Genomic DNA, 25,438 nt, shown 5'->3' on the forward strand with positions numbered 1-25,438 from the left:
TACCTTGTCTCTATAACCATTTGCAGCATTTCGAGATAAGGCCAGGTTCCAGGACCTCAAAATACAGTGTTTGGTTCCCTTAAAATGTGCAGATTCTTTTCTTCAGTAAGTACATGCATATATAAACTGAGTCACTTCTACAAAATAAAAAAAAAGGGGGGAATGGGCAAACTGTTCTAAAGAGCCCTAGAGACCACAGGTAGTGTGTGTGGACCGTGTTTAGATATTCTTTCAAACAAACTAATTAAAAAAGACGTTTGTGAGACAATCAGGGTAATTATATTATGGACTAGATATTAGATGATACCAAATAACCTAAGAGTTGTTATTTTGATAAGCCTAAAACTGGCAGTGAAATTTTGTAAGAAAATGTACTCTCTTTTTTTAATTTTAAGAAATTCATCCTGTATGTGGGGGTAAAATGGCAAAAATCTTAATTGTTGAATCGGATGATGGCTACTCTTGTACTATTGTACCTTTAAGTGTCTTTTCAAATGTTCATAGCCAATAGCCAACAGGTGGAAGCAACCAAACAGTCCATCAAGGTACGCACGCATAACAAAATATGGTATATACAGACAGTGGAATGTTAGCCTTAATTCTGACAAATGCTACAACGTGGATGAATCTTAACAGACATTATGCGAAGTGAAATAAACCCGCCACAAAAGGACAAATACTGTATAATTCCACTTATGTGAAGTACGTAGCGTAGTCAGCTTCAGATTCATAGAGACAAAAAGTAGAATGATGGTTCTGGAGACTAGGGGCAAGGGGAGAATGAGAAATTGTGTTTTGTGGGGTTTTTTTTTTTTTTTCCTTTTTTGAGACAGGGTCTCCCTCTGTTGCCCAGTCTAGAGTGCAGGGGCCTCATCATAGCTCACTGTGACCTCAAACTCCTGGGCTGGAGTGATCCTCCTGACTTAGCCTCTTAAGTAGCTGGGACTACAGGTGTGTGCCACCACACCTGGCTAATTTTTCTATTTTTTTGGAGAGACAGGGTCTCACTATGTTGCTCAGGCTACTCTCAAACTCATGGGTTCAAGCAATCCTCCTGCCTTGACCTCCCAAAGTGGTAGAATTACAAGCATGAGCCACCACAAATGGGCAGAAATTGTTGTTTAATGGGTTCAGAGAGTCCATTTGAGGAGATAAAAAAGTCCTAGAGATGGCTGGTGGTTGCACAACAATGTGAGTGTACTTAATGCCACTGAACTATACACTTAAAAATGGCTAAAATGGTAATTTTTATGTGTATTAGCCCTTTTTGTGTATTAGACCATTTGTATATATGTATATTAGGCCCTAATCCAGTATGACCAATATCCTTATAAAAAGGGAAATCTGGAGACACACACACAGGGGAAACACCATGTGAACATCAAGGCAGAAATTGGGGTGGTTCATCTACAAGTGAAGAAATGCCAAAGACTGCCAGAAAACCACTAAAAGCTAGAAGAGAGAAATGGAACAGATTCTTCCTCATAGCCCTTAGAAGGAACCAATCCTGCTAACACCTTGATCTCAGACTCCTGGCCTCCAAAACTGTGAAACAGATTTTCTGTTGTTTAAGCCACCCAATTTCTGGTATATTGTTATAGTAGCCATAGCAAACTCACAGAGTCCGTGACCAGAGTTCCCAAGAAGTTCTACTGCTTTATCCTCCTAGTATATGAGGGTGCCCATTTTCTCATACTCCCCAACTGTGGGCATTATCAATCTTTCAAATCTTTGTGAAGCTAAGACAAAATATCTTAATTTGTAAGTTACATTAGTAAGACTATCTTGTGAATAGAGTGCTCATGATAGTCTTTTGCCTATCTTCTTAATGTTACAGATTATTTTGAAGATAAAATTTTTTTGCTATGTTTTATAGCTCAATAAAGGTAAAAAATATTAAAATATAAAATATTTTTAGGCCAGACACAATGGCTAACACCTGTAATCCTAGCACTTTGGGAGGCTGAGGCAGGAGGATCGCTTGAGGCCAGGAATTCTAAACCAGGCTGAGCAACATAACAAGACCCCATCTCTACAAAAAATTTTAAAAATTAGGGGGCTGCGGTGGCATGTACCTGTAGTCCTAGCTATTTGGGAGGCTGAGTCAGGAGGATCGATTGAGTCCAGGAGTTTGAAGTTGCAGTGAGCTATGATGATGCCACTGTACTCTCCTGGCAACAGAGCGAGACCCCGTCTCGAAATAAATAAAAATAAAATCCTTTAAGTAATTCATAGACAAGGCAAACCAAATGCACAGCTGAAAAAGATATGCAGTGAAAATAAGCCTCCCTCTTCTTACTCTTAGTCTTTCAGCCCCTCTCCAGCAGTAACCATTGTTACCAGATTCTTGTGCCTTTGTGCAAATTAATCTCTATGACTTGGTTTCCTCATCTATAAAATGAGAATAGTATCAACTACCTTAATAAAGTTGTGAGGATTAAATGTGTTAATTTATGAAAAGATCTTAGAACAGTGACAGATGTTTAACACTGTCAATATTCCTCCAGTGATATTATCTGCATGTAAAACCATATGTATGTCTTTTTTTATACACATAGTAGCATACTATACATACTGTGCTATAACTTGCTTTAAGATATATATCTTGGAGGTTGTCTCAGATCAGTAATTATCTATGACTCTCTTTCTTTTAAAGGACTACATAATATTCCATTATGTATCTATACCATTATTTTTTAAGCAGGGCTCTATTGACAGGCATTTAGGTTATTTCCAGTGTTTTGTTTCTGTGAACAATGCTGCAATGGTTAGATACTTGCCTGCATGAATTATACTTACCGAGTAAATTCCCAGAAGCAGAAGAACTAGGTCAAAGGGTAGGTGCATTTTTATTTTTAATAGATATTGCCAAATCACCCTTCAAAGAGGTACACTACTACCACCAACGTATGAGAGTTTCTATTTCCCCAAGCCCTCTGTACCACACTGTGTTTAGATAACGTCTGGGATTCTTGACATTATTGCAACGTTGTCCAAACCATGAAAGTAAAGATGAACTTAAAATGTCATTGAGCCCCATCTACTAAAAGTGATATGATTTGTTGAGAAAAATTGCTTTCTACTCAGAAGTTGCTTGGATTCAACAATCACCTGTGTCCTGGGTTTTAGCAAACCCATCTAATTACTTAGATCCCATAATACATCAACTGTGAATTGTACCGCAATCAGCCTGTTATTCAAAACAGTATCTCTGTCCTTCACTGAACAGACCAGTTTCATTCAGAAACTAAACATAATACAAAACAAACAAACAAACAAACTGACACACATTGTTTCACTTGAAAATCCTGTTTCGCTGTTAGGAGAAAAATTAACATGTACCTAACCAGATACTCTGTGGTATTTGGTACCTAACCAGATACTCTTTTTTATGTAAATGGATTATTACTAGTGGCTGTAACTAAAACCTGATATAGTGTTTGAACCAAATATTAACAGTGTAAGAGTCTGTAACAGACCTGCAAGCCAAAACCACTCAGATGTGTTTTTGTATAGCCTCTCCAGATAAGAATGGTTTTTTAAATTATTAAGGAGTATTAAAAAAGGCCAGGCTCGGTGCCTCATGCCTGTAATTTTAGCATTCTGGGAGGCTGAGGTGGGAGGTTTGCTTGAGGCCAGGAGTTGGAAACAAGCCCAAGCAAGAGCGAGACCCCCATCTCTACAAAATATAAAAAAATTAGCTGGGCATCGTGGCATGCACCTGTAGTCCCATTTACTTAGGAGGCTGAGGCGGGATGATCACTTGAGCACAGGAGTTTGAGGTTGCAGTGAACTACACTGATGCCACTGCACTTTACCCAGGCGACAGAGCAAGACTCTGTCTCCAAAAGAAAAAAAAGAGAGAGAGAGAGACAATAACAAATGTTGGCCAGGAAGTGGAAAACTTGGAACTATCATACATTGCTGGTAGGTATATGATATGGTACAGCCACTTTGAAAAACAGTTTAGCAGTTCCTCAAAAAATTGAACACAGAGTTACTATATGACCCAGCATTTCCACTCTTAGATACATGTATATATATACCCAAGAGGATTAAAAACATATGTACACAAAACCTGTACACAAATGTTCATAGTGGCATTATCCATAATAGCCAAAAAGTGGAACCAAGCCAAAAATCCATCAACTAATGAATGGATAAATACAATGTGGTCTATCCACTCAACTGAAAATAATTTGGCCGTACAAAGGAATGACATACTGATACATGCCACAATGTGAATGAACCGGGAGAACATTATACTAAGTGAAAGAAGCCAGACATGAAAGGTCTCGTATTGTATGATCTCATTTTTATATGAAATGTCCAGAATAGGCAAATTCATAGAGACAGAAAATAAGATTAGTGGTTGCCAGGAGCTGGGGGGGAAGAAGAATGGGGAGTTACTGCTAATGGTATGGGATTTTTTGGGGGAGTGATGAAAGTGTTCTGGAATTAGATAGTGATGATGTTGTACAACCTTGTGAATATACTAGAAAAACACTGAGTTGTACATTTTTAAACTGTGAGTTTCATGGTATGTGAATTACACCTTAGTAATAATTTTTTAAGTATGAGGTTCTTACAGTTTTCATACTATTACTTTTGGAATGTAAAGCCCTAGCAAGATCATTGTAGGAGCTAATAAATATAAAATGGATTACAAAGATATTTCAAGGGGAAAGTTAATATAGCTGAAGTGGCAAAATAATGGCATAACTCTGTGAATAGATTGGGAAACTAGAAATAACAGTGAAGGTGAAAGAAATGATGATTCATTAAAAAGTCGTCTTCATCTAGAACAAGTTTAGGTGAAAGCAAATTCTTTTTTTTTTTTTAAGAGATGGCTTCTCACTACATTGCACTTGAATTCCTGAGCTCAAGCAGTCCTCCTGCTTCAGCTGGGACAACAGGTCTCAGAGACATTTTTAGAGTAAAGGAAGATTATAAGAACAGCCTTATTCCTCATTTGTATAATGGTATTTTAAAAAAGAAAGAATAGCATTATTATGATCTCATTTTATTTGCAACTCAAGGAGACGGAACAAGCTGTCCAGCTTTACACAGTAACTTAACAATGAGTCCAGGAAATTTCACTGGAGGCTAACTTTACCTGTTAGCTACTTCCCTGTTGAAAATGTCAACTAACTCTAAAGTGACATAACAAAGCCATATTTGTATCCCTCAGTCTAAAATGATCAAGAATCACTGTTAAATATAAAAGCCAGTGTTTATTCCATCTTGTATTCATACACAAAGCAGTCTAAAAACTTGCTGGTTGGATGAAAATGTGCCATTTTCTGGCTAGCGATTAAATTTTTAAAAGAATTAAAATATTTCCTGGACTGAAGTTAATAATTCCTATCTAAATATACCAATTACAATGAATGAATGAATGGGCTATTTATCACAAAATTGTGAAGGACCAAGATCCTTCAGTACAGCCATTCTATCATATTAAACACGAGATGCAGACAATGACATCATCTTATTAAAGATTAGGGGGAAGGACAATTTGGGAAAATGCTGTATGCAAATACCAAGACTTGTCACTCTATCAGCAAGAGTCAGCATCCTCATTAGCTCTGCCTTTGTCGGGCCAGTAATCATAAGGAATATTTGCATAATGTTTTCAGAAATCCATTTTACTTAACTGGCCCAACAACCCTATGAGAGTAGGGGCCAGAAATTATTACATCATTATCCATTTTACATGTTAGGAAACAGAGGCTCAGAATAGGGAAGTGACCTGCCCGAAGTCAACAGGCTGGTCTGTGGCAGAGCTGGGACTCAAAGCTGGATGTTCTATTCCCAGATCTCATCTTCTTTCCACTGCATTCCCTACTGCTTCAAGTAGGCGATGTCAGAGATAGTCTTAGGCGTTCTACAAGAAGACAGACGAGAGGAAGGCAGGCAACGGGGAAATAGTAGAGAGGGGGGCGATGCCAGGAGGAGGTGTTTTATTAGGAGTCAGTCCAACCACTCTCAATTGCCCCAAATGCCTTTTAAGTGGCAACAGTGCCACAAGGTTCCCTGCCCCGGGATCTACAGCTACTATTCTAATTACTGAGAATCATGTTACAGAATTAAATGCCCAAAAGAAATCTCAAGATTTTTCCCCTCTGAGGTTCTGACAGCTGAACTTAGCCCCTCCCACAAAGGCCCGTGACCCCCCCCCCCCGTTTCAGTCACATTAAATGCTCGGGAGCAAGAAACCGTGAGGTGTGGGGGCATGAGGAAGAGGGTCGGCGACGGTGGCGGGGAGGGGGGCTGAGCCGGGCTAAGCAGAGGGGGAGCCTGTGGTAGACCTGTGGTTGGGGGATGTGGGTTTTGTGGCTGAACTTGGTGGTGGGGTAGGAAACCAGGATCAGGGCTGATGGTCACGGTGGAGTTTACGTGTCCAGGAAGGTTTGGGGGAGCTGAGGGGCTGAGAGGGCCAGAGAAAGACCGAGGAGGGTGCGAGGCTGGGGGTCTGGGGGCCCTGGGATACTGGCGCGGCCCCTCGCGAACGTCTGTGATTGGATGCTCCCTTATGTCCCGCCTCCCAGGACCCCCCCTCCCTCAAGCCCCGCCCACAGGCCAGGCGCGCGCCTGGGGAGCGGGGAGGGGGACCCGGCTGGAGAAGGTGGGAGGGGGAGAGGAGAGGCTCGTGAACGCGCCCCGCTCGCTGCGAGTGCACGAGCAGCGCGCTCCCGCCGCCCGCGTCGCCATCTTTTTCCCCCTCCGTCTGTCTGTCTGCCGCTGGCTTTGTCCGTCTGCAGCGCCGCCCCTCGGCTCCCCGCCACCGGCTCGGCCTGGAGCCGCTCTCCGCCCGCCGGGGCCCAGTCCCGGAGAGCCCCGGCCCGGCCGGCCTGAGCTGCGGCCCGGGGCCCCATTGTCCGGCGGTCCGTCTGTCCGGAGGCGGGGCCCAGGGACCCGGAGCGCAGCGGAGCCGAGCCGCCGGGTAAAAAGACCCCCGAGTCCTTCCTCCGGGGCCAGGCTGAGGATGCAGGGGCTCCTCGCCGCGCTGCGGGTCGCCGGCTGTCGGTCCTTTTGTCTGTCTGTGTCTGGGGAGGAGGCCGGGGGCCAGCTCCGGCCTGGGGGGCGGGGGCAGCCGAGGCTCACGGCTCCCTGCGGTCCAGCCCCGCGCCCCCGGGCTTCCCAGCCGGCCGTTCCTCTTTTTGTCCCTCCGGCGGTCTGGGGCGCCAGGGGGAGGGCGTTTGCGCCGCCGCCCTCCCCGCGTGGGCCCCGGGCCGCGGACACCGGCCTCGTCGGGTTCGGGCCGGGCGCAGCCGGGACAGCCCGGGCGTCTGACAGGCTGGGCTGGCGCGGGGGGAGGGGAGGATGGGCGTGGGAGTGCAGACCGGGGGGTATCGGTCCCAGCGTCTCGGTCTCGCAGAACAGCTTCTAAATTTAGATTTCGGAGAAGACTGTGTTGTCTAAGGGTTTGTCTGAGCCGCCTCGGAAGACCTCTGGCCCTTGTCTGGTAAATCCTGGGAATTTACCTGGGCTCGTGATTGAAGAAGCCGAGGGAACATCTCGGCTGATTACACACCGACCCAACCCAAGGGGGCACAGGGTGAAGGGCGAGGCGGCTAAGTGACCAGCTTTCTTGTCCTCTCCTTCCTGGCAGATACAAATCACTTGGATTCAGGCGAGTTTACTTTGCTCCGTGGGAACGGCACCAGAGCTGGAGGTGGGAACGCACCCTCTTTTCTTAAAGCTGGGATTTCACTCGTTTTTTTCTTGCTAAAGTCTCTGGGGTGCCCTGGAAGCTGCAACCTAACACCTGTGGGAGAACAGAGGCAGTGTTCAGGGGAGGCCTTGCACCCTCCCAAGGACTCCTAACCTCGCTCTAAGGACAGACAGAGCCGTCTTCCTTTTTAAATAGAATCCCTTTAGACCTGAATCTCCGCATCCCATTTTTCTTTAGGATGATAATGATGATCAGGCAGCCATCCATTTACATTTTTGGTTTGGTTTCATATTTGCGCTTGGAAACTGAGGCAGTGCTAAGAGTAAAACGGAATGAATGACCTTTAGGACAATATGTCTATGGGTTTTATTAGCTTTTACTGCCTGTAAGACAGTTGTCTAGCCTCGGAGATCTTGCTTTGTGGTCAAGAGTGTCCTTTCAGTGCCATTTATTTATATATTTTCAAGAGCCCATGACCCTTCAGGCCTTTTTTGTGGGTGTTTTTGTTGTTGTTGTTTTGTTTTGAGGGAGGGGAGGGTATTTGCTTGTTTTTCCCTTGATCCCTCAGGTGTGTGAAGTCCCGTTGGGTACCATCTGGTCAGTTCCCCATTTGTCCACTAGGAGGATTAGGCGACGCAGTGGACACTGCGATTTAATTACGCACATGCTCATCTCTGTCTTCGGACTTGTAGCTGTAGTGTAAGTGTCCTTTCACCAAGATGATCTGAAAAGAGCCTGATTCAAATTATTTGGCCTTCTTGCAGAATGGACTTTATTACCTTTATCTGACAATTTCAATTTCTGATCTTGATGGGAGAAAATGTAAAGATTAGTCAAGATTCTATTTTTTTAATGCAACAGACAGGTGTATTTCAGAAAAATTAATAGACAACCTGCATTTCATTCAGCTTTCTATGTTGTGATTCCACAGGCATATAGAAAAAGACCCAAAGTGTGATATTCATTCATTGCTTCCATTAATAAAATAACTACCTGATTAGAAAGAAATGATATACACAAATAAAACTTAGAACAAAGAACATATACCATTAGCATTAGCGCTCAGTATATTGCCCTCTAAATAGTTAACATTTATTTTTATTGTATACATTTGGAGTTTTTGTTTGTTTTTAATTAAAAGTCTAAAAAAGAACTGTGTTTGATATGCAGATATGATAGAAGACTGCCTGAAAGCTGCTTCCTTTGCCACTTCCTGTGGAGGCCTGTCTTTGCCATTTGCGGTTTCTTTCTTCTTTTGGTAAGGGGAGGCAGGATCTGATTACAGGTTTGAGGTCCTTTCTAGCTACATAGAGGAGTTAGTTGGCATAAGAGGAGGTGAGTCTTCATTAACTGGAGTGCAAAGTACAGCTTGTAGTAGTCTCTCATAACTCCTCTCAAGGCAATAAACTATAATTTTAGCTTATTCAATTATTTAGCTTATAGCTTATTCAATATGAGTACAATTTGAGAAGGCAGGAAGTGAAAGAAAACTTAGAGAGTGACCAGATCCATATTCCTATCTTTGGTAGGAAAGAGAATCCATCTCTTTTTATTCTATATCTGTTTTTTCACTCTATCTTTCAAAGAAAAATGTCACAGCTTCTGCTACTAATCCATTTCAGATTCTCTAACAATGCTTATGGCTGGGACAATCTCTCTTGTGGTTACCAGGGACCTCCAGGCTTAAGCATCTGTCCCCTTCTATATGGGGAGGTTGGGGGGAGATGCATGTCTCTGCAGCACTTCTTGTTTGGGGAGCTTTTTCTTTTTGTTCCTCCCACTGGTCTCTTTGCTACACAGAGGTTGGATTGAGAAGAGGCTCTAAAGTTATTAACTTTGACCACCTCTGTGGAACACGTGAGCAGGGCCAGCTTGGTGTTCCACACTGGGGTGCTACATTAGTATTCAATGATGTGGATGGCATCTGGCTCTTCTGGTAAGAGATCATCTTCAACATTATAAGTTTGATTTGCTTTAGTGCCCTGTCATCCACACTGCCCAGCATTGTGTCTGCATATCACTAGATAAAGGCCTTTATTTCCCATACTATTTTCATGTACAGACGCTTAAGAGTTTTGAGACGTTTCCTGTCTCACAGGGATGTGATACCTTTGTCACCTCTGGGCAAGGTAACTTCTTAAAAAACCATCTGGAGGCTCCCATTGGCGCAGACTGCAGGGCTTGACTTCCAGTGGGCATGTGGTATGAGCCACTACCCTCTTTGGCTTCCTTTTATAGTCCATGGGGTTATCCCTTTGAGCCCACAGTACTAACCCTGGTCGCCTGAGTTTTGCTTTCTTTTCTACCCTGTGACCTTGATCATGATCACTTACCCATATTCTGGATTCCAAAGATGGATTTAGAGTGTAATTCTCTAAATCCTCTCTGAAGGAGTTCCCTCTTAAACTTCTCAGGATCTTGACATTGTGCTAGGGATTTCTTTTCTTTCTTTTCTTTCTTTCTTTCTTTCTTTCTTTCTTATGTTAGTTCAATTATTTATAACTGGTGAGTTTTATATGCTCAGGAGCTATTTTTAAAGTCTTTTTATCTTTTAATTTTGTTTAATTTCTGAGAAAAATGGCATGTGCAAACCATATCCTTTTTTTATTATAGGTTAGCACCTTGCACGGAGGTAGTAACATATCCAGTTGTGAAACTGGGAAAGGCCAGAGCTCTCAGATTTGGGAAACATGTCCCGTCGGAAACAGACAAATCCGAACAAAGTTCACTGTGAGTACTGGGCTTTGTCTTCTGGAAGCTGGGAATGTTGAGGGTTGGAATGGAAGAGTAACCTTAATTTAGGGTGAGAGACTCACACTAATTTGTAAAGAAGATAGGGTTATTGGTGTCAGATACGACGGATTTAAAGTGTATCTGGGCCGGGTGCAGTGGTTCACACCTGTAATCTCAGCACTTTGGCAGGCCAAGGCGGGAGGATCACTTGAGCCCAGGAGTTCAAGACCAGACTGGACAACATAGCAAGACCCTTTATCTATAAAAGATAGAAAAATTAGCCAGGTGTGGTGGTGCATACCTGTAGTCCCAGCTACTCAGGAGGCTGAGCCAGGAGGATTGCTTGAGCCCTGGAGGTTGCAGTGAGCTATGATTGTGCCACTGTGTTCTCGCCTGGGCGGCAGAGAAAGACCCTGTCTCAAAAAAATAAAGTGTGTCTGGTTGCTGAAGGAAGTGTTAGAAACCTGTCTTAGCTGTGTGTGTACTTTATTGATCCTTTATATTCACATTAACAAACATAGGATACCTCCTCTGTGCAAATCCTTGTGCTGTAAAACACAAGGCTGTCAAGGCTGTAAAACAAAATAAGATATATAAGACTGTAATGTAGCCTCATATATATATGCACAACCAAATATAAATACAAGACAGTATATGCTAAGTACCAAATAGGGATGCTGCAGATTGTACTACAGAAGTTAAGAGGAGGGAAATTAAGAAATCTCCATGGACTAAGGTAGCAAGGGGAATGCTTGATGGAAGAGGCCCTAGTGGACCATGCACTTGAACTGAGCCTTAGAAGGTAGAAAGTGGATTTGAAACAAAAAGAGAAAGGGAGAGAGAAAACTAGGAAGGGAAAGTGATATGAGCAAAGAGGGAATGCACATATGTTCAGAGGATGAGGAACCTTTGTATGAAGCAGAAGTTTCATTTGTCCAGGAGTCATAGGTTGGAGATGTTTAACTCTACATTGTGGAAGCCTGAATGCAGGCCAAGTTCAAACTTCATTCTGTAGGCCGTAGGCAACTACTGAAGATTTATAAGCAGAGAGAGTGGAGTGACATTTAGAATGCATTGTTTTGGTACTATATAGCAGTGTGTGGGATGGATCACATGAGGGAGAGACTAGAAACCGGAAGACCAGGTGTGCACTATTGCCTTGTGTTATTTCTCAACAGTTTCATATGTATGTTTTATTTTAGTAATTACATTGTAGGGCTGGGTGTGGTGGCTTACGCCTATAATCCCAGCACATTGGGAGGCCAAGGCAGGAGGATTGCTTGAGGCCAGGAGTTTGAGACCAGCCTGGGTAACATAGCAAGACCCTGACTCTACAAAAAATTTAAAAATTACCAAACATGGTGGCACTTGCCTGTAGTCCTAGCTACTCAGGAGGCTGAGATGGGAGGATTGCTTGAGCCCAGAAGTTCGAGGTTATAGTGAGCTATGATTGGACCACTGCACTCCAGTCTGGGTGACAAAGTAAGACCTTGTCTCTAAAAACCAATAATAATAATAAATAATTACATTGTAAACTTCTATAGGACAGAGACTATGTGCCATATATATTTCCTTATGTGTCCCTCTCTACGTCTAGCACTGCTTATGGAGGATGTTTAAAAAGTGCCTTTTCAAATTAACATTAATATCTCTGCAGATTTGAGATAATTGGCCATTTTCCTATGCTCTGGGGAGATAAGCATTCTTGCCCAAATGTTCATAAAAAACAAATAGCTTCCTATTATTATGGAGGACTGATTGAGTAAAGTGCGACAACATTCGAAGAGAATTCAGAAGTGTAACATATGAAAGGGTTTTTTTAAAGGTAAAAAACCTACATTTGAGAAGATAGATGAGTCAAAGAGTTAAGAAAACTAAAATTCATTAAAAATATACTATAAGCCAGGGACTATATACTTTATCTTATCTTATTGGGCAATTTCAAGATAGGATAGAAAGTAGTATGAGCAGAACATGTAAAAGGGTTTTGACATCTTGTAGATTATTTTAGGGTAGCAAACCTCCATACACAATTCATTCTTCTGTTTAAGTCCTGGAAAGGTTGGGTAAGATGGAACCAGTTAGATGCCTCTAGGAGTGTATTCTGGAACAGGTGGATGTGCCCAGCCACTTAATATAAAGGTGAGTGGTTTAGGAAGGATTTAGAAATTGCTGCTAAAACGGTAAAATGCAATGGTCCTGAAGTGAGCACTGTCAAGGGAGATAAAATGTAGTATCTCTAGCATAGGTCGTCCAACACAGGAGTTGAGGAAGATTGTTTTCGCCTCTCTGGTTGAAGATGAGTATTGATAAAAGACACAAATGTGACCCCAAGAAGGCAGGGCAGGAAAGGTACTATTAGTGGAGATGATGGGTTCACAAATAAGGCAATTATAGGAGTTGAGTGTTCACTTACAAAAGCCACCTGTCCAAAGAGACTGGTTAGATTTCAGGGAAGTAGCTGGTGGGGCGATGGCATCATTGTAGTAAAGGTTTGCATGGCCTGTGCCTGTTCACATAGCGTATATCCATCAGCTGTATCTTCTTCCCCCATAGTCAGTCGAAGGCAAGACGAGCTGGCATTGGAGTTGGAAAACAGATGGACAAACAGGCCGTGGAGATGGGGAGAATATGACACATCCACAGTTGCAGAAATGCAGTTACCAGAGTCAAGGGAGTGAACACTGTATTGTGGTGGAGTGGCTGGGACTTTGCAGGCCCCTCAGTGGTGGCCATTAAGGGGGCCTTCACTGTGGTGCTGTGAATACAAACTGTTCAGTGACAACTAAATGGCAGGCCGCCAGGGAGGAGCTGTCTTCAATGATGCATTTGGGCAGAGAGCTGTGAAGGCTTCTTAGGTGATGACTAAACTTGACCAAAGAAGAAAAGGCACTGAGATTTGCTGGTTTCTGAAGAGCTATTTATTATTTGGGGACTGAAGCTGACCCTATCCTTTTTGAAAGGTCACCTTTTGATTGCCAGTGACAATAGTGGCAAGTAGAAATAGGTAATTTTAGTTTTCTGACCACTTGAGTCTCCTATCACCTTGCAGTGAAATGGAACCAACCAAATGTATTGAATTTAACGCTGCTTGTCTATTTAAAGTAAATGGAATGGACTCGAGGTCTGGGAGGCAGGAAAGTCTGCAGAAGCTTTGCTTAAATGTCAAAGCCAGTCAACACTTGATCAGAGTAATGGCTGAGTTTCACTAGAGCTGCTTTCTGGGAAGAGGATAATTGTGTGGCATGAAACTAAAGGCCCGCCTAAAAGGGTATATTAAGAATCCCACTCCTGTAGCCCAGCAGCAATTGTCAGATCCGCCTTAGAAGCCAATGAGCAGGCTGCTTTGGCACTTACTTGGTTTTCCTCAGGACTGTTTTTATATCTAAATTACTGGTATGATCCTTTTGTCAGAAACCTCTAGACAGACGCTTGTGTTTTGCCCACTTCACTTCATTAATAGACTCGATGCAGAGCTTTTGGAATAAAAGCCCAGAATTGTTGTTAGTCATAGAGAAACTGCTGATGGGCTGAGTTTCTATTTTAGACCTCCTCCCCTACCTCCTTCCCCATCTCGTTCTCTTCTGAGAACAGATTTCTGTCAACTATGTGTAGAGAGGTTGAAAATATAGTCCCTTGCACATTTTCATTGAGTGTGTTTGAACCAAGTAAACCACTAAGGAAAGGAAAATCTCTTTTTCTATAGAGACTTTTGCTTTCAGATTGCAAAATACATGAACAACTAAAAACCTTCAGCTTCAACTAAAAGCTTTTCACAGAGGAGGAATAAACATCTTTAAAGTCCTTTCTCTTCTAAAAAGCACAGCTTGTTTTGTCTTCATTCATTCTGTTAACATTCTTGTGAGGTAAATGGCTATGTTCCCAACATGTGATAGCACCTTGGGTTACAAAGACCATCTGCTAGAAATGGAATCCTAAGCTTCTCACTCCCAATACTAGCTCATTTTTTCAGAATTCAACATCTGCTCTCTTAGAGAATATGTTTCAACTGCTTTACTTTGCAGTCAGCTTGAAATTGCTTTTATTTAACTGCACCAAGGACCCAAGAAAGAGAATTGTAAAATCATGCCTTTCTAATAACTTTCATCTCAGTCTTCTCATCTGTTCTTCAAACTTGCTTGCGTGGCCTTTTTCTTATTTAGTCTAAAAAACCTTAGTTAAGTCAGACAAATAGTATTTTCGTGATTCCATACCACAAAAAGGAGACTGGGCACCTTGCTTTTTATTGTGGAGCTGAGATGATTCTTTCTCAACTGCTAATAGACAAATAAATACCCATGTTAAATAAGATAGCCAGCCTACATTAATATCTAGGGACCACAGAATTTGTTTTAACCTACTCCAGCAGTCTCAAGATAGAAGGAAATAATAATTCTACATTTTAAAAATGGTTAATTCTATAACTTTTTAATCATTAGTATCTCTGTGGGTCACATTACACTTGAGTTAACATGGCATACTTTTACCAAGTCTCACTACCTTATTATGAAAGGATAATTCTGGACAATCGGATTTGGAGATTAGGTAAATAATAACTACTGGCAGATCATTCACATATCTTTTCTTAGGACATCTGCTAAAATTGCTTCCTTTTTATGGTTTTTATATATTTTGCTTTATGGTGATATTTAAAATAGGAATATCCCTGAGGGATAAAGTTCACCTTAGTCTTTTTTCCAAGTCGGGAATAAAATAAAATATAAGAACACAGCTTTTCTTCCCAAACTGCCAAAAAGGAATGACAATTAATTTATCCCAGTTATCCTAGGTGGGATTGCCAGCAGGAGTCTTAGATAGGGAAATCACATTGAACAGACTCCTCTCTGTTCTTTGAAGGCCCAGATATTTAGACAACATCAAAAGACAGAAATAAATTTTGAGCTCAAGTTGATGGAGACTAAACTGAATTACTGGCTCATCTTGAAATGTCTTTCCACTAATCCAATGATGATTCCCTATTAAGAAAGGGGAAAAAAATTATTTATTCTTAGTATGTTATAAATCTAGCTGGCTTCTGGCTAGGTTTCGTTAGAGACCAGAAGTGTCACTGACGAGAATGGTCTCCCCTTGATAATTTTATGCTAGTGCGTAACTTGTTCCTTAGTACCGTATCTGCCTATGCCCCTAGGTCTGAAAACATGTACCTACCCAGAAGGATTCAGTAACCATTGCAGTTGGCCATGGTCTTGTGGTTGCAGTGTAACCAACATGGAGGAATCAAATATTTTACATCTGGAAGAAGGGAAGGGGAAGCACTCTAATACAGAATTCATTTTCTGCTTTCACTTGCAGTAATTTATACCCAATGTGTCATCTTAGATATTGTGACGATGGACTTAAAGCAGCTTATTTTTCCTTTTCTTGAGGGCTATGTAGCTAGGAGTACACTTTAACACGAACCACCTCCATTCCCACCCACAGTGTGAGTCATAATAGCCATAATGTTAGTTACTCTAAACCAGGCATGGTAGCTCATGACATGGTATCAGAAATATCATTTTTCCTTTTGTCCTATACTGGCCCTGAGAACATTATTTTGCTATTTGAGTTATATGTAGCAGTTTCTCGTGGTAGGAAGGTAACACTAACACTAGGATCAGAGCCATTCTCACCGAGAGATAAGCCCTTGTTTTCAGCAAAACCACTCTGATGAGCCTTCTAACCTTCTACATACATCTCTACTAGAAATCAGTTTAGAAATATGGACATGAGAGCTGGACAGACCTGGGTTTGTATACTTGATGCCACCACTGACCTTAGTTTTCTCCTCAGTAAAAGATAAATAGTAGAGTCGGAGCTGGGGCAAAAAAAGCCCAAACGTATATAGTAATACCTAACAGAGTTTTGCAGAGAATTAAGATGACAAACATAAAGCATTTAACAGAGAGCCTGGAAGTTGCAAGTGTCAAACAGTAAGTATTATTAGTGTCTAGTACTTAGCATATAGTAGGTGCTCAATGAATAATTGCTGAATGAATGACTAAGTGCATCACATGAAGCCTATTCCATATCAGTTCTTTTGCTGCCAAAGGACAATAGTGAAGGTCAACTCACTAGTTCGTTCCTCCCACATCTTTGTGTCCTGTCTCAGAACCAGAGCATGTTTACTTTCCTTTTTCTCTTCTGTAAGAAAGGGCCTGGTCTATTGTCAGACATTTCACCAGAGCTTTTTATTATTCCCTCTTGCTGGCTGGTGAGTGGCCACTGTAGTTCCCATTCTGACTGAGATAAGAGAAACCTCAAGAAACCCAGCTCTCTTTTCTTCTTATGCCTGGTCTCCTGGAAATAAAAGAACACTTAAGTGTTAACTCTTCAACAACCGTATAGATTCTAGGCAGAGTTCATCACAAGTAAATGCAAAATTAAGGATGGGTCCAGGGCTTTTGGATACTTCATACAAAAAAAAAAAAAAAAAAAGACCATATTGGACCATAAACACTAGATACATATTATTTGTTGAAAATTAGTGTGTTTCAGGAAGGTTGTTCCTCAGCAGAAAATGAATTCATATATTATCTGTTCTTCTAGTCCATTGTTCAACCAGTTGTTGATTTACTCATGGCTAATTCTGATGTCTGTCATCAGAAAGAAAGTCAAGGAAGAGCTTCCAGAGCATGTCTTGGAAGAAGAGTGGATGAAAGATGGGATTAGAGATTGTTATTTAGAAGGATTATTTGAAGCGCTGTTTGTAGTCAGAGATAGACTCTGAGTCAAGACGGTAACCCTATGTTAAGGTGCAGAGATTTTGCCCAGACTTGTTGCCCTATCTTCATCCCATCACTTTGCCTCTTGCTTCTGTCTCCCCAATCCTGATGGAAGGTTGTAAATGCAATTGAGATTCTGCAGTTAAATTTGTGAAGTAGCAATTGATCACCTTTTGAAAGAAGTCAAGACTAGGAGGATTTAAGAGAAGCAAGCGATGCTTTCTAGAGCATCTGGCTTACTGCCCAGGAAGAGCAGCTATGCCCAGAAGCTGTTGGAGGCAGCAAGCTGACTTGGAGATGAATGACCCCACCACAGGGTATCTGCCTGTCTCCTACCTTTGAATGGTCTGACCTTCCAACCAGCTTACCTGGGGATGTGCTGCCCAGCTGGTGGCCTGACTATTTTTCCTTGTGACCACCAGGGGATCAAGTATTTGCTGGGCTAGAAGAGCAAGCCCGCCAGGCGATGATGAAAACTGATTTTCCTGGAGACCTTGGCAGTCAGCGACAAGCTATCCAACAACTAAGAGATCAGGACTCCAGTAGCAGTGAGTTCTGCACCTTCTGGTAATGACTCAGGGCAATGGGAGAAGAATTATCAGAGTGTGTGTGCTCTGGGGATTGTGCATGGGGGTTGGGAGGAAGACATAAAAAAGGAGATATGTGGATCCTTAGTGTCCCCAAAGGTGTTCTAAAGTGTGTGGGCATATGCTTATCTAGAGAGAGAGGACAGGTTTAGCATTATGTTTTTTAATTTATGGACTATAGTACTGGTGCAATGCCATACACAGATAGGTTCATTGGTTGTGATAGGCAGGATGGAAACAAATTAATGCTCAAGCAGCCCCTGGGTTAGGTTCAATGAAAAGAAAAAAAAAAAAAATCCCTGTCTCCTAGGGTCTGTTTATTCATAATTAATAAAACATAAGGGTGGCATTAATGAATTCTTGCTTGAGGGACCAGTTTTTATGTTACACAAGAAGATTCACTTAGTAATGAGGTTATGCAGCATATAAAATGCTAAAGTCAGGGTCTTCCCACACTAGTACCCTAAGTAGATCCCTGTGCTTAAGAAAAGACAGTGGCTATTACAAGTTGAGCCTCACGAATTGTCTCTCTTATGACCTGCCTAAACAAATGTGTTTTGAGACGTGTTATTTCCTAGGAAGATTTCCACACTTTCCTGATCTCATCCATTTGATATTGGTTAGTATAAGTGTCAATTCAGAGTGACACTTCTGATTTTTCTCCACATTTGAGGCTGGGTGAGAACAAAGACAGAGTTATGCAACCTTCTTGGAACTTGTTTCCCCCCAAACCAATAATTAAGCAAGATCAACAACAAAAAATAATTTGGCAACTAATTTGTCAGGAACAGAAAAACGAACCCAAAAAGTTCTAGAAAATCTATAGGAGCCACTAGTTTCTTGAGTAACAGGAATAGCAACATCTGCAAAAGTCTAATAGGTTTCCATTCTGGAACAGATGCATCATCTCTGTTTTTTAAATCTTTCTAGTAGAGAGATATATTTGGATTATTGATACATGACAAAAATGTGTTTGATACATTGTATTAGATTAAGCTTACAAGTATTTCAAATGAGAAGCTGATGATCTGATCTGCGCCAATCCTTTGTTACTGAGGTGGATTCAAATGAAAGCAGTTCTGGGCTGGGGAATAAGGCATACATACCATGGATCTTTCCAGGGCCCAAATCTAGTCCACCAACCAACTGGAGTATCTAATACAGACATGTAACCACTAGCAGATGACTTGGTTAGGCTTTCTCTTGAAGAAAGGGAATGTAACCAGTTTCACCCAGTAAGAAAGGAAACCTAGTAATGGGTGTTGCTCACACACTGGTGGATTTAGAAGTTATGCAAGGGATAGGAGAGAGAACATAAGCAGCACTGTTAGCTAGGAAATCTTAGTCTCACACAGGTAGCGTGGTGACATTCTACCCTGTATTCCTCTCTCGCTCACATCAGGCACAGAAGTCCAGGATCTAAGAGGGGTTGGGAAGGGGCTGGAGCCTGACAGCTTCCCTGGGTTTGGCTTCCTCTTGTGATCTTCAAGGCCGTAGCACTTTTTTTTTCCTTTCAGGAAGAACTCCCCTTGTTATTTTTTGTCTTTTTTTTTTTTTTCTATTTTATAAGTAATAGAGAAGAAAAATCAGCTCCCACAAACCTTGCAGATTCCCTAGCCACAGGCAGACCTCCCCAACTTGCCCCACAAACTAAAACAAACTCAATTCTTACTTTAGTCACAAGAAATTACATTTCATCCTAAAAGAGAAGAATGGCCTGTTCCTTCTACTCAATGCATTCAGTTACCCATCAGATAATCCAAAGAACCTACAGAAACAATGGACTTACTTAGCTTAGAATGCTATCACTAGGAGAGTAAGAGCAGCCAGTCGGATACCACTGCAGACTGCCTGAGGTTGATTGCTTGCTCATTTTCCACTGTGATGAACAACTCTTTCCTGTAAAGTGACATAATTTTTAACTAATTTACTACTGCTTCCTTTACTGATAAGAGAGACAGAAAACTTGCCAGTGCTTCTGTAAGTGTGCCTTGGGGTTTGTTGGGAGAAAACCGATTAGTTGGGCTCAGAGTAAAATAGTATAGTGACACCATGGAAAAATTCTGCAGGGGGAGAAAAGTTAGTCATAAAATGAGAAGTGCCGGTAAGTCAGAGGTGGTGTGCTGTGAGAATGAGCTTGGTGTGAGGTGCTTGGGAAGGTGTGATTTGAAGTGTGAGATATTTGAGAGCCATGCATAAGAAGGACCATTTTTATGAAACGTAGAGGGCCCAATAACCATTTTCCAATGCAGTTTTGCCGCAGATTTTCTCTTTAGTGCGTATGTGGGCATAATAAATAACAGCTATAGCTGTTTCCCCTTGACATGGATATGTACTCAACTAAGCACTGATATCAAATATGTTATGAGAGATCTGAAAATGTTTTTCCATTATAGCTGCAAACTCTAGGGTGGATAGAAGCTCAGGACGTATTCATGCCAAAATCAGAACAAGTGACCAGTTTGTGTGTTTCAGGTGACAGTGAGGGTGATGAAGAGGAGACCACACAAGATGAAGTCTCTTCCCACACGTCAGAGGAAGATGGAGGGGTGGTCAAAGTGGAAAAAGAGTTAGAAAGCGCAGAGCAGCCTGTTGGTGGGAACGAAGTGCTAGAACATGAGGCAAGTGACAGATGGCTCCTGAGTCCGGGAACACCCTGCCCTGATGCTGCTCACCCTGTGAACAGTCTTGCCTCTGACAGTCTCCCGGGCCTGAGCACTAGGCCGTTTCCTTTGCAGCAGCAGAGCTCACACCTCACACACTCAGTTCTTGTCACACCAGCTTTCCTTGTCCACCCGCGTGTCACTGCACCCACGTACAGCCTTCCTCCTAACCATCCCCATTTCTTCCAGGCCACCTTTGCAAAATGCAACGCTTCCTTTCCAAGGCATACTCTTGAATATGCTTACAAATTGAAGTCAAAGTGTTACCTGCAGTGCCACCCTCTCACTAAATCATGTCCTGAGTATTCCCGTAAGGAGCACGACAGCAGAGAAGCTAGCTAATCCTTTCTCTGCAGAGTTTACCGTAAGGGAAAAAAAACTCCCTGGGGCAATCCTGTGTCCTCATGGCTGGAAGCCTGGGAGAAAATGAAGATGGGAACAAATGTAGTTCCCTTTCAACTATTACTTTGTCCTGCGTCCCACAGTGAGAAGCTAAGAATGTCAATGTGATAGCAGGCTGGGCTCCTTTTAACAGGATCCCGTTTAAAAGGCAGGGGAGGGCAGTGAAGAAACTAGTAAGAGTCCTCACGAGTTGCTGGTCTATTGACTTGTAGGTCACAGAGAATTTGAATTCTGACCCCTTGCTCGAACTCTGCCAGTGTCCCCTTTGCCAGCTGGACTGCGGGAGTCGGGAGCAGCTGATCGCTCATGTGTACCAGGTACGGTGTGGCAGCTTGTTTGTAGCCCAGATCCTGCCTTGGGCTCCTGAAGGAATCTTGGGTTGTTGCTACCATCAGGATTCCACTGCAGTCCTCTAAGCATTTTAGAGAATAAATGGGATATGTTGGATAAATACACTCTGGGTTCCCAGGCAGACACAATGTGAAAATCAAGTATCATTATGTTTTTCAAAATTATTAATACTATTTTAAACAGTGAAATAGAAACTAACATCTATTAATAATGAGGGCTTTGTTTTAAAGAAAAACATTCGTTAACATAAATGTTTCTGAAATACCAATGAAGTTAGTATAAACAAGAGGATCAGAATCAGGCGTTTGTGTTCTTTTTACCACGGTCCAATTGCAGAGTGCCCGTGTCTTGTGATCTTATCGACAAGGCATTAGCACACATGCCAGCCTGGGTTGTACCATAGAGACACTTGGTTCGTGAGGACAAGTATTTCTTTGGAAGACTGTCTTAAGATCAAGGACAGGCAGAATATAAATACCTGTTGCAAACCAGTATTCCCAGCCAGCTTCTGGATTTGGCCTTCATCACTCCCCTAACACGCACTTGTACCTGCACAGTGAACTAGGGAGACAGGGAGAAACAATCCTGAGGCTCTGAAGAGGGCTCTGGCGCCCCACTGTTCCTCGAGCCAGCCACATTGCCCACAATGTAGTCAGAGCTCAAGCTAATGGAATCTGAGCAATGGTCTGAATGGCCAGGCCCTTCTGAAGGCCCACTAACCCAGAAACTGGGAACTTTCCAGGGGCCAAACAGAGAACAGAATTGTAAGTGCCTTGTTCCCAGACTGAGGAAAGGGGACATTTCCCAGAAAGTAGTTTCTAAGTGGGTGCAAATTGTCCTGGAAGTAGTGCAAGACTGACAGATGAAGGCTTTGTCTTACAGCACACTGCAGCAGTGGTGAGTGCCAAGAGCTACATGTGTCCCGTCTGTGGCCGGGCTCTTAGCTCCCCGGGGTCACTGGGTCGCCACCTCCTAATCCACTCGGAGGACCAGCGGTCTAACTGTGCTGTGTGTGGAGCCCGTTTCACCAGCCATGCCACCTTTAACAGGTTAGCCGGGCACCTACCCTTGTTGTGCCAGGAGCAAATTCCTGGGTGTGGGTTCTACTTTCCCAAGGCAAAGTGAAGGCAAGAGATAGGTAATGCTCAGGCAACTGACTCATGACTATTTGGAAATACAAGTAAGAGGCAAAGAAAGATGCTGTTTTCATTAGATATCCCCAAAGGGAAATGAATTCCCATTTCTTTTCCCATCAGCATGATATTTTCGACTAGGAAGAGATGTAGGGAAGTCTAAGGACATTCATGAGGAAGCATAGAGAAAGAAGTTGCAGGGTTCTGAGAGGACCCTGGCATGAGAACGTAGTCTCCACTGTGTCCTAGGAAGACTGGAACTATGTGAACATCGTGTCCTCATCGCGTTTGCCTAGCATACAGCGCAGAGTCTGCCTCTGCCCTGCAGGCAGTGCCAGGAGAGGAGGAGGTGAGTCAGTGGCGTGCGCCTTCGCTAAAGCAGGTCTCCACCTCCAGGAGCCTTCATTCCCGCAGCAGGACTGCCCCTGCACAGCGTTTCCAAACACCAGCATTCCAGCTTGAATGAAAACTCCACACTGTAAGGGCTCATCTCATTTCTGGTACATTGTTATGGCAGTTGGCTCAGTCATTAACTCCAGGTGGGCTTTAAGACTTGGTAGACACCCCAGCCCACAGAGGATGAGGGGTGGAGAGGTAGAAGAGGTCTGCCAAGCATTCAAACTGACCTCTAGTGGTGAACTCGATGCAACTGGCTTGGTAGGAAAGGAGTAAGCTGGGGCTGAATACCTGAGCCTTGCTAGAAGAAAACACTAACTATCCCAAATTTTTGCATTCCAGTGAGAAACTTCCTGAAGTACTTAATATGGAATCCCTACCCCCAGCCCACAATGAGGGCCCCTCCAGTGCTGAGGGGAAGGACATTGCCTTCAGTCCTCCAGTGTACCCTGCTGGAATTCTGCTTGTGTGCAACAACTGCGCTGCCTACCGGAAGCTACTGGAAGCCCAGACCCCCAGTGTACGCAAGTGGGCCCTACGTCGACAGAATGAGCCTTTGGAGGTACGGCTGCAGCGGCTGGAACGAGAGCGCACGGCCAAGAAGAGCCGGCGGGACAATGAGACCCCCGAGGAGCGGGAGGTGAGGCGCATGAGGGACCGTGAAGCCAAGCGCTTGCAGCGCATGCAGGAGACCGACGAGCAGCGGGCACGCAGGCTGCAGCGGGATCGGGAGGCCATGAGGCTGAAGCGGGCCAACGAAACCCCGGAGAAGCGGCAGGCCCGACTCATCCGAGAGCGAGAGGCCAAGCGGCTCAAGAGGAGGCTGGAGAAAATGGACATGATGTTGCGAGCTCAGTTTGGCCAGGACCCTTCTGCCATGGCAGCCTTAGCAGCTGAAATGAACTTCTTCCAGCTCCCTGTAAGTGGGGTAGAGTTGGACAGCCAGCTTCTGGGCAAGATGGCCTTTGAAGAGCAGAACAGCAGCTCTCTGCACTGAACCACACCCTCCTGCCTGCCCCCCTGCCCGCCCACCAACCCAGGCCCACAAGGACCAGTGCTGCCACCACCCATAAGGCCCTGGCCACCCATAAGGCCCTGTCGTGCGGCCGGAGGCAGGCCCGGGTATGCTGCAGGCGGACCTGTGCACCCCTTGCATGTGGGAGCAGGATGACGAACAAGGTCAGGAGGAACCCGGCTCTGGGCAGCTCTGGACAGGGAGCAGGTACTCCAGAGAATCGGACTTCCCAGCCCACTGCTGCAGGCCGTGCTAATAGGACCGTGGGGCCCCAGCGTGGCCCAGGAAGTTGTGAGGGCAAATAAATTAATTTTATCTTTACTGGCCCTTTCCTGCTTTTCTCTCAGTTTCATTCGAGCAAGTGACGTGATCTAGGAGAGACCCGGGTATGAGTTTTCAGGCAGTGACTTCTGGTGTTTGCCCTTTTCTGAGGGAGGGTGCTCCTCAACTTAGGCTGTCCAAGGAGAGGTCCCTTATTTGGGCCTTTACAAGTTGATGAGGAATAAGTGACATTGAAGGAAGAACTGACGCTGACTTTGTGAGGATCCATTCCCACAACCCTAATGGAGATCGCCACCGTCCCAAGGGCTATTTAAACCTAGCTTGCCTTTTCCCAACTCAGAAGTAGTAGAGGCCTTTCCTCATAACTGGCATTTTCTAAAGAGTATGCAGCAATTTGAAATAGGTGCAGGTGACTTTTCCCGGCAATACTGTTTGTTGAACATTTAAAATTCTATCTCAAATAAAAGTCAGCTGCACCTAGCATTATGTTCATAGCAATGGTTGCAACATTAAGGTCCATAGCACCAAGGAACTCATGTTTGAAAGAAGAGATAATCCATGTTTTCATTTATTCCCCAGAGCCAAGGTAGGATAATAAAACCCACTGAGGAAACTGCAGTACTAAGGTGATGAAAGAGCTCGTGTCAGTCGTGGTGAAGGCCAGAGCAAAATGATTACTCCGACACTTTGTGTGGCTGCCAAACCATGGAGGAGACAAGAGCTGTGGTCATTTCTAAAAAGTTTCTGTGATGGTACAGAGCAAGCACAGAACTCTCCTAGCCTGCACCAAAGGTTATGTACAGTTTAGATAATTATAGATCTTGAGGTCCAGAAGGAAGTGCCCTAGTTAAATTGTAGCCAGAAAAATAACTATGCCAGGAATGTGGACCTCTTCCAGGGAAACCTGGACTCCTCTCTGACCTCCGCAGGTCCAGTGCTGTTTAATCCTGTCAACTGACTCCCAAACTGGGGTTAATTCTTACCAGGCATGCTGAAATATTTGTTCTAAAAAATACATCTAAAAGAAAGTACTTAATCCAAATGCTTTTCTCCCACAAAGATCCATACTGAAGTTCCATCTGGGATGCTTCAAAATGGGTGAGCACTCACTATGTGCTAAAGATTATTCTGAGCACCCTACGTAGATTATCTCATTTAATTTTCACAACAAATTCTGAGTTCATACAAACTCAGGAGTTGGATATCTAGGTTCAAAATTGTACTACCACTTACTAGCTGTGTAACTCTGAGCAAGTTACTTAACTTTTGTCTTGGCTTCCCCATCCACAAAATGGAAACACCACTACTAACAAATGATTGTTCATATATGTAAGCCACTTGGGACAGTTTGTGGCATATAATAAATGTTCCATAAATGCCACTTACTAGTGGCAAGCTTTCTCACTAGTAGGCAATAGCTCTGATTGGGGCTGACTTATTCCAGCCATTTCTGGCAGTGTTCCTGAATAAAGA

The 25,438-nt window shown here is 43.3% G+C and overlaps 1 protein-coding gene across 6 annotated transcripts; it reads left to right on the forward strand.

Annotated features, from left to right (window-relative positions):
* The first annotated feature begins 6,190 nt into the window (after positions 1-6,190).
* Positions 6,191-24,007, forward strand: ZNF821 (zinc finger protein 821). 6 transcript variants are annotated; one of them, XM_069497938.1, is made up of 9 exons: positions 6,905-6,946; positions 7,616-7,678; positions 8,849-8,936; positions 10,292-10,408; positions 17,559-17,684; positions 20,199-20,344; positions 21,001-21,105; positions 22,022-22,188; positions 23,011-23,740. In XM_069497938.1, the coding sequence occupies exons 4-9, from the start codon at positions 10,369-10,371 to the stop codon at positions 23,663-23,665; spliced, it is 1,239 nt and encodes a 412-aa protein (XP_069354039.1). In that variant the 5' UTR covers positions 6,905-6,946; positions 7,616-7,678; positions 8,849-8,936; positions 10,292-10,368; the 3' UTR covers positions 23,666-23,740. The 6 variants fall into 6 exon arrangements, with proteins under 6 accessions (XP_069354041.1, XP_069354043.1, XP_069354044.1 ...); XM_069497940.1 differs by lacking the exons at positions 6,905-6,946; positions 8,849-8,936 and adding an exon at positions 6,191-6,247 and having other exon boundaries at positions 23,011-24,007; XM_069497939.1 differs by lacking the exon at positions 8,849-8,936 and having other exon boundaries at positions 6,677-6,946; positions 23,011-24,007.
* Positions 24,008-25,438: the final 1,431 nt, after the last annotated feature.

Source organism: Eulemur rufifrons, chromosome 23 (genome assembly GCF_041146395.1).
Source record: "Eulemur rufifrons isolate Redbay chromosome 23, OSU_ERuf_1, whole genome shotgun sequence".
In the NCBI taxonomy this organism is placed as follows: domain Eukaryota; kingdom Metazoa; phylum Chordata; class Mammalia; order Primates; family Lemuridae; genus Eulemur; species Eulemur rufifrons.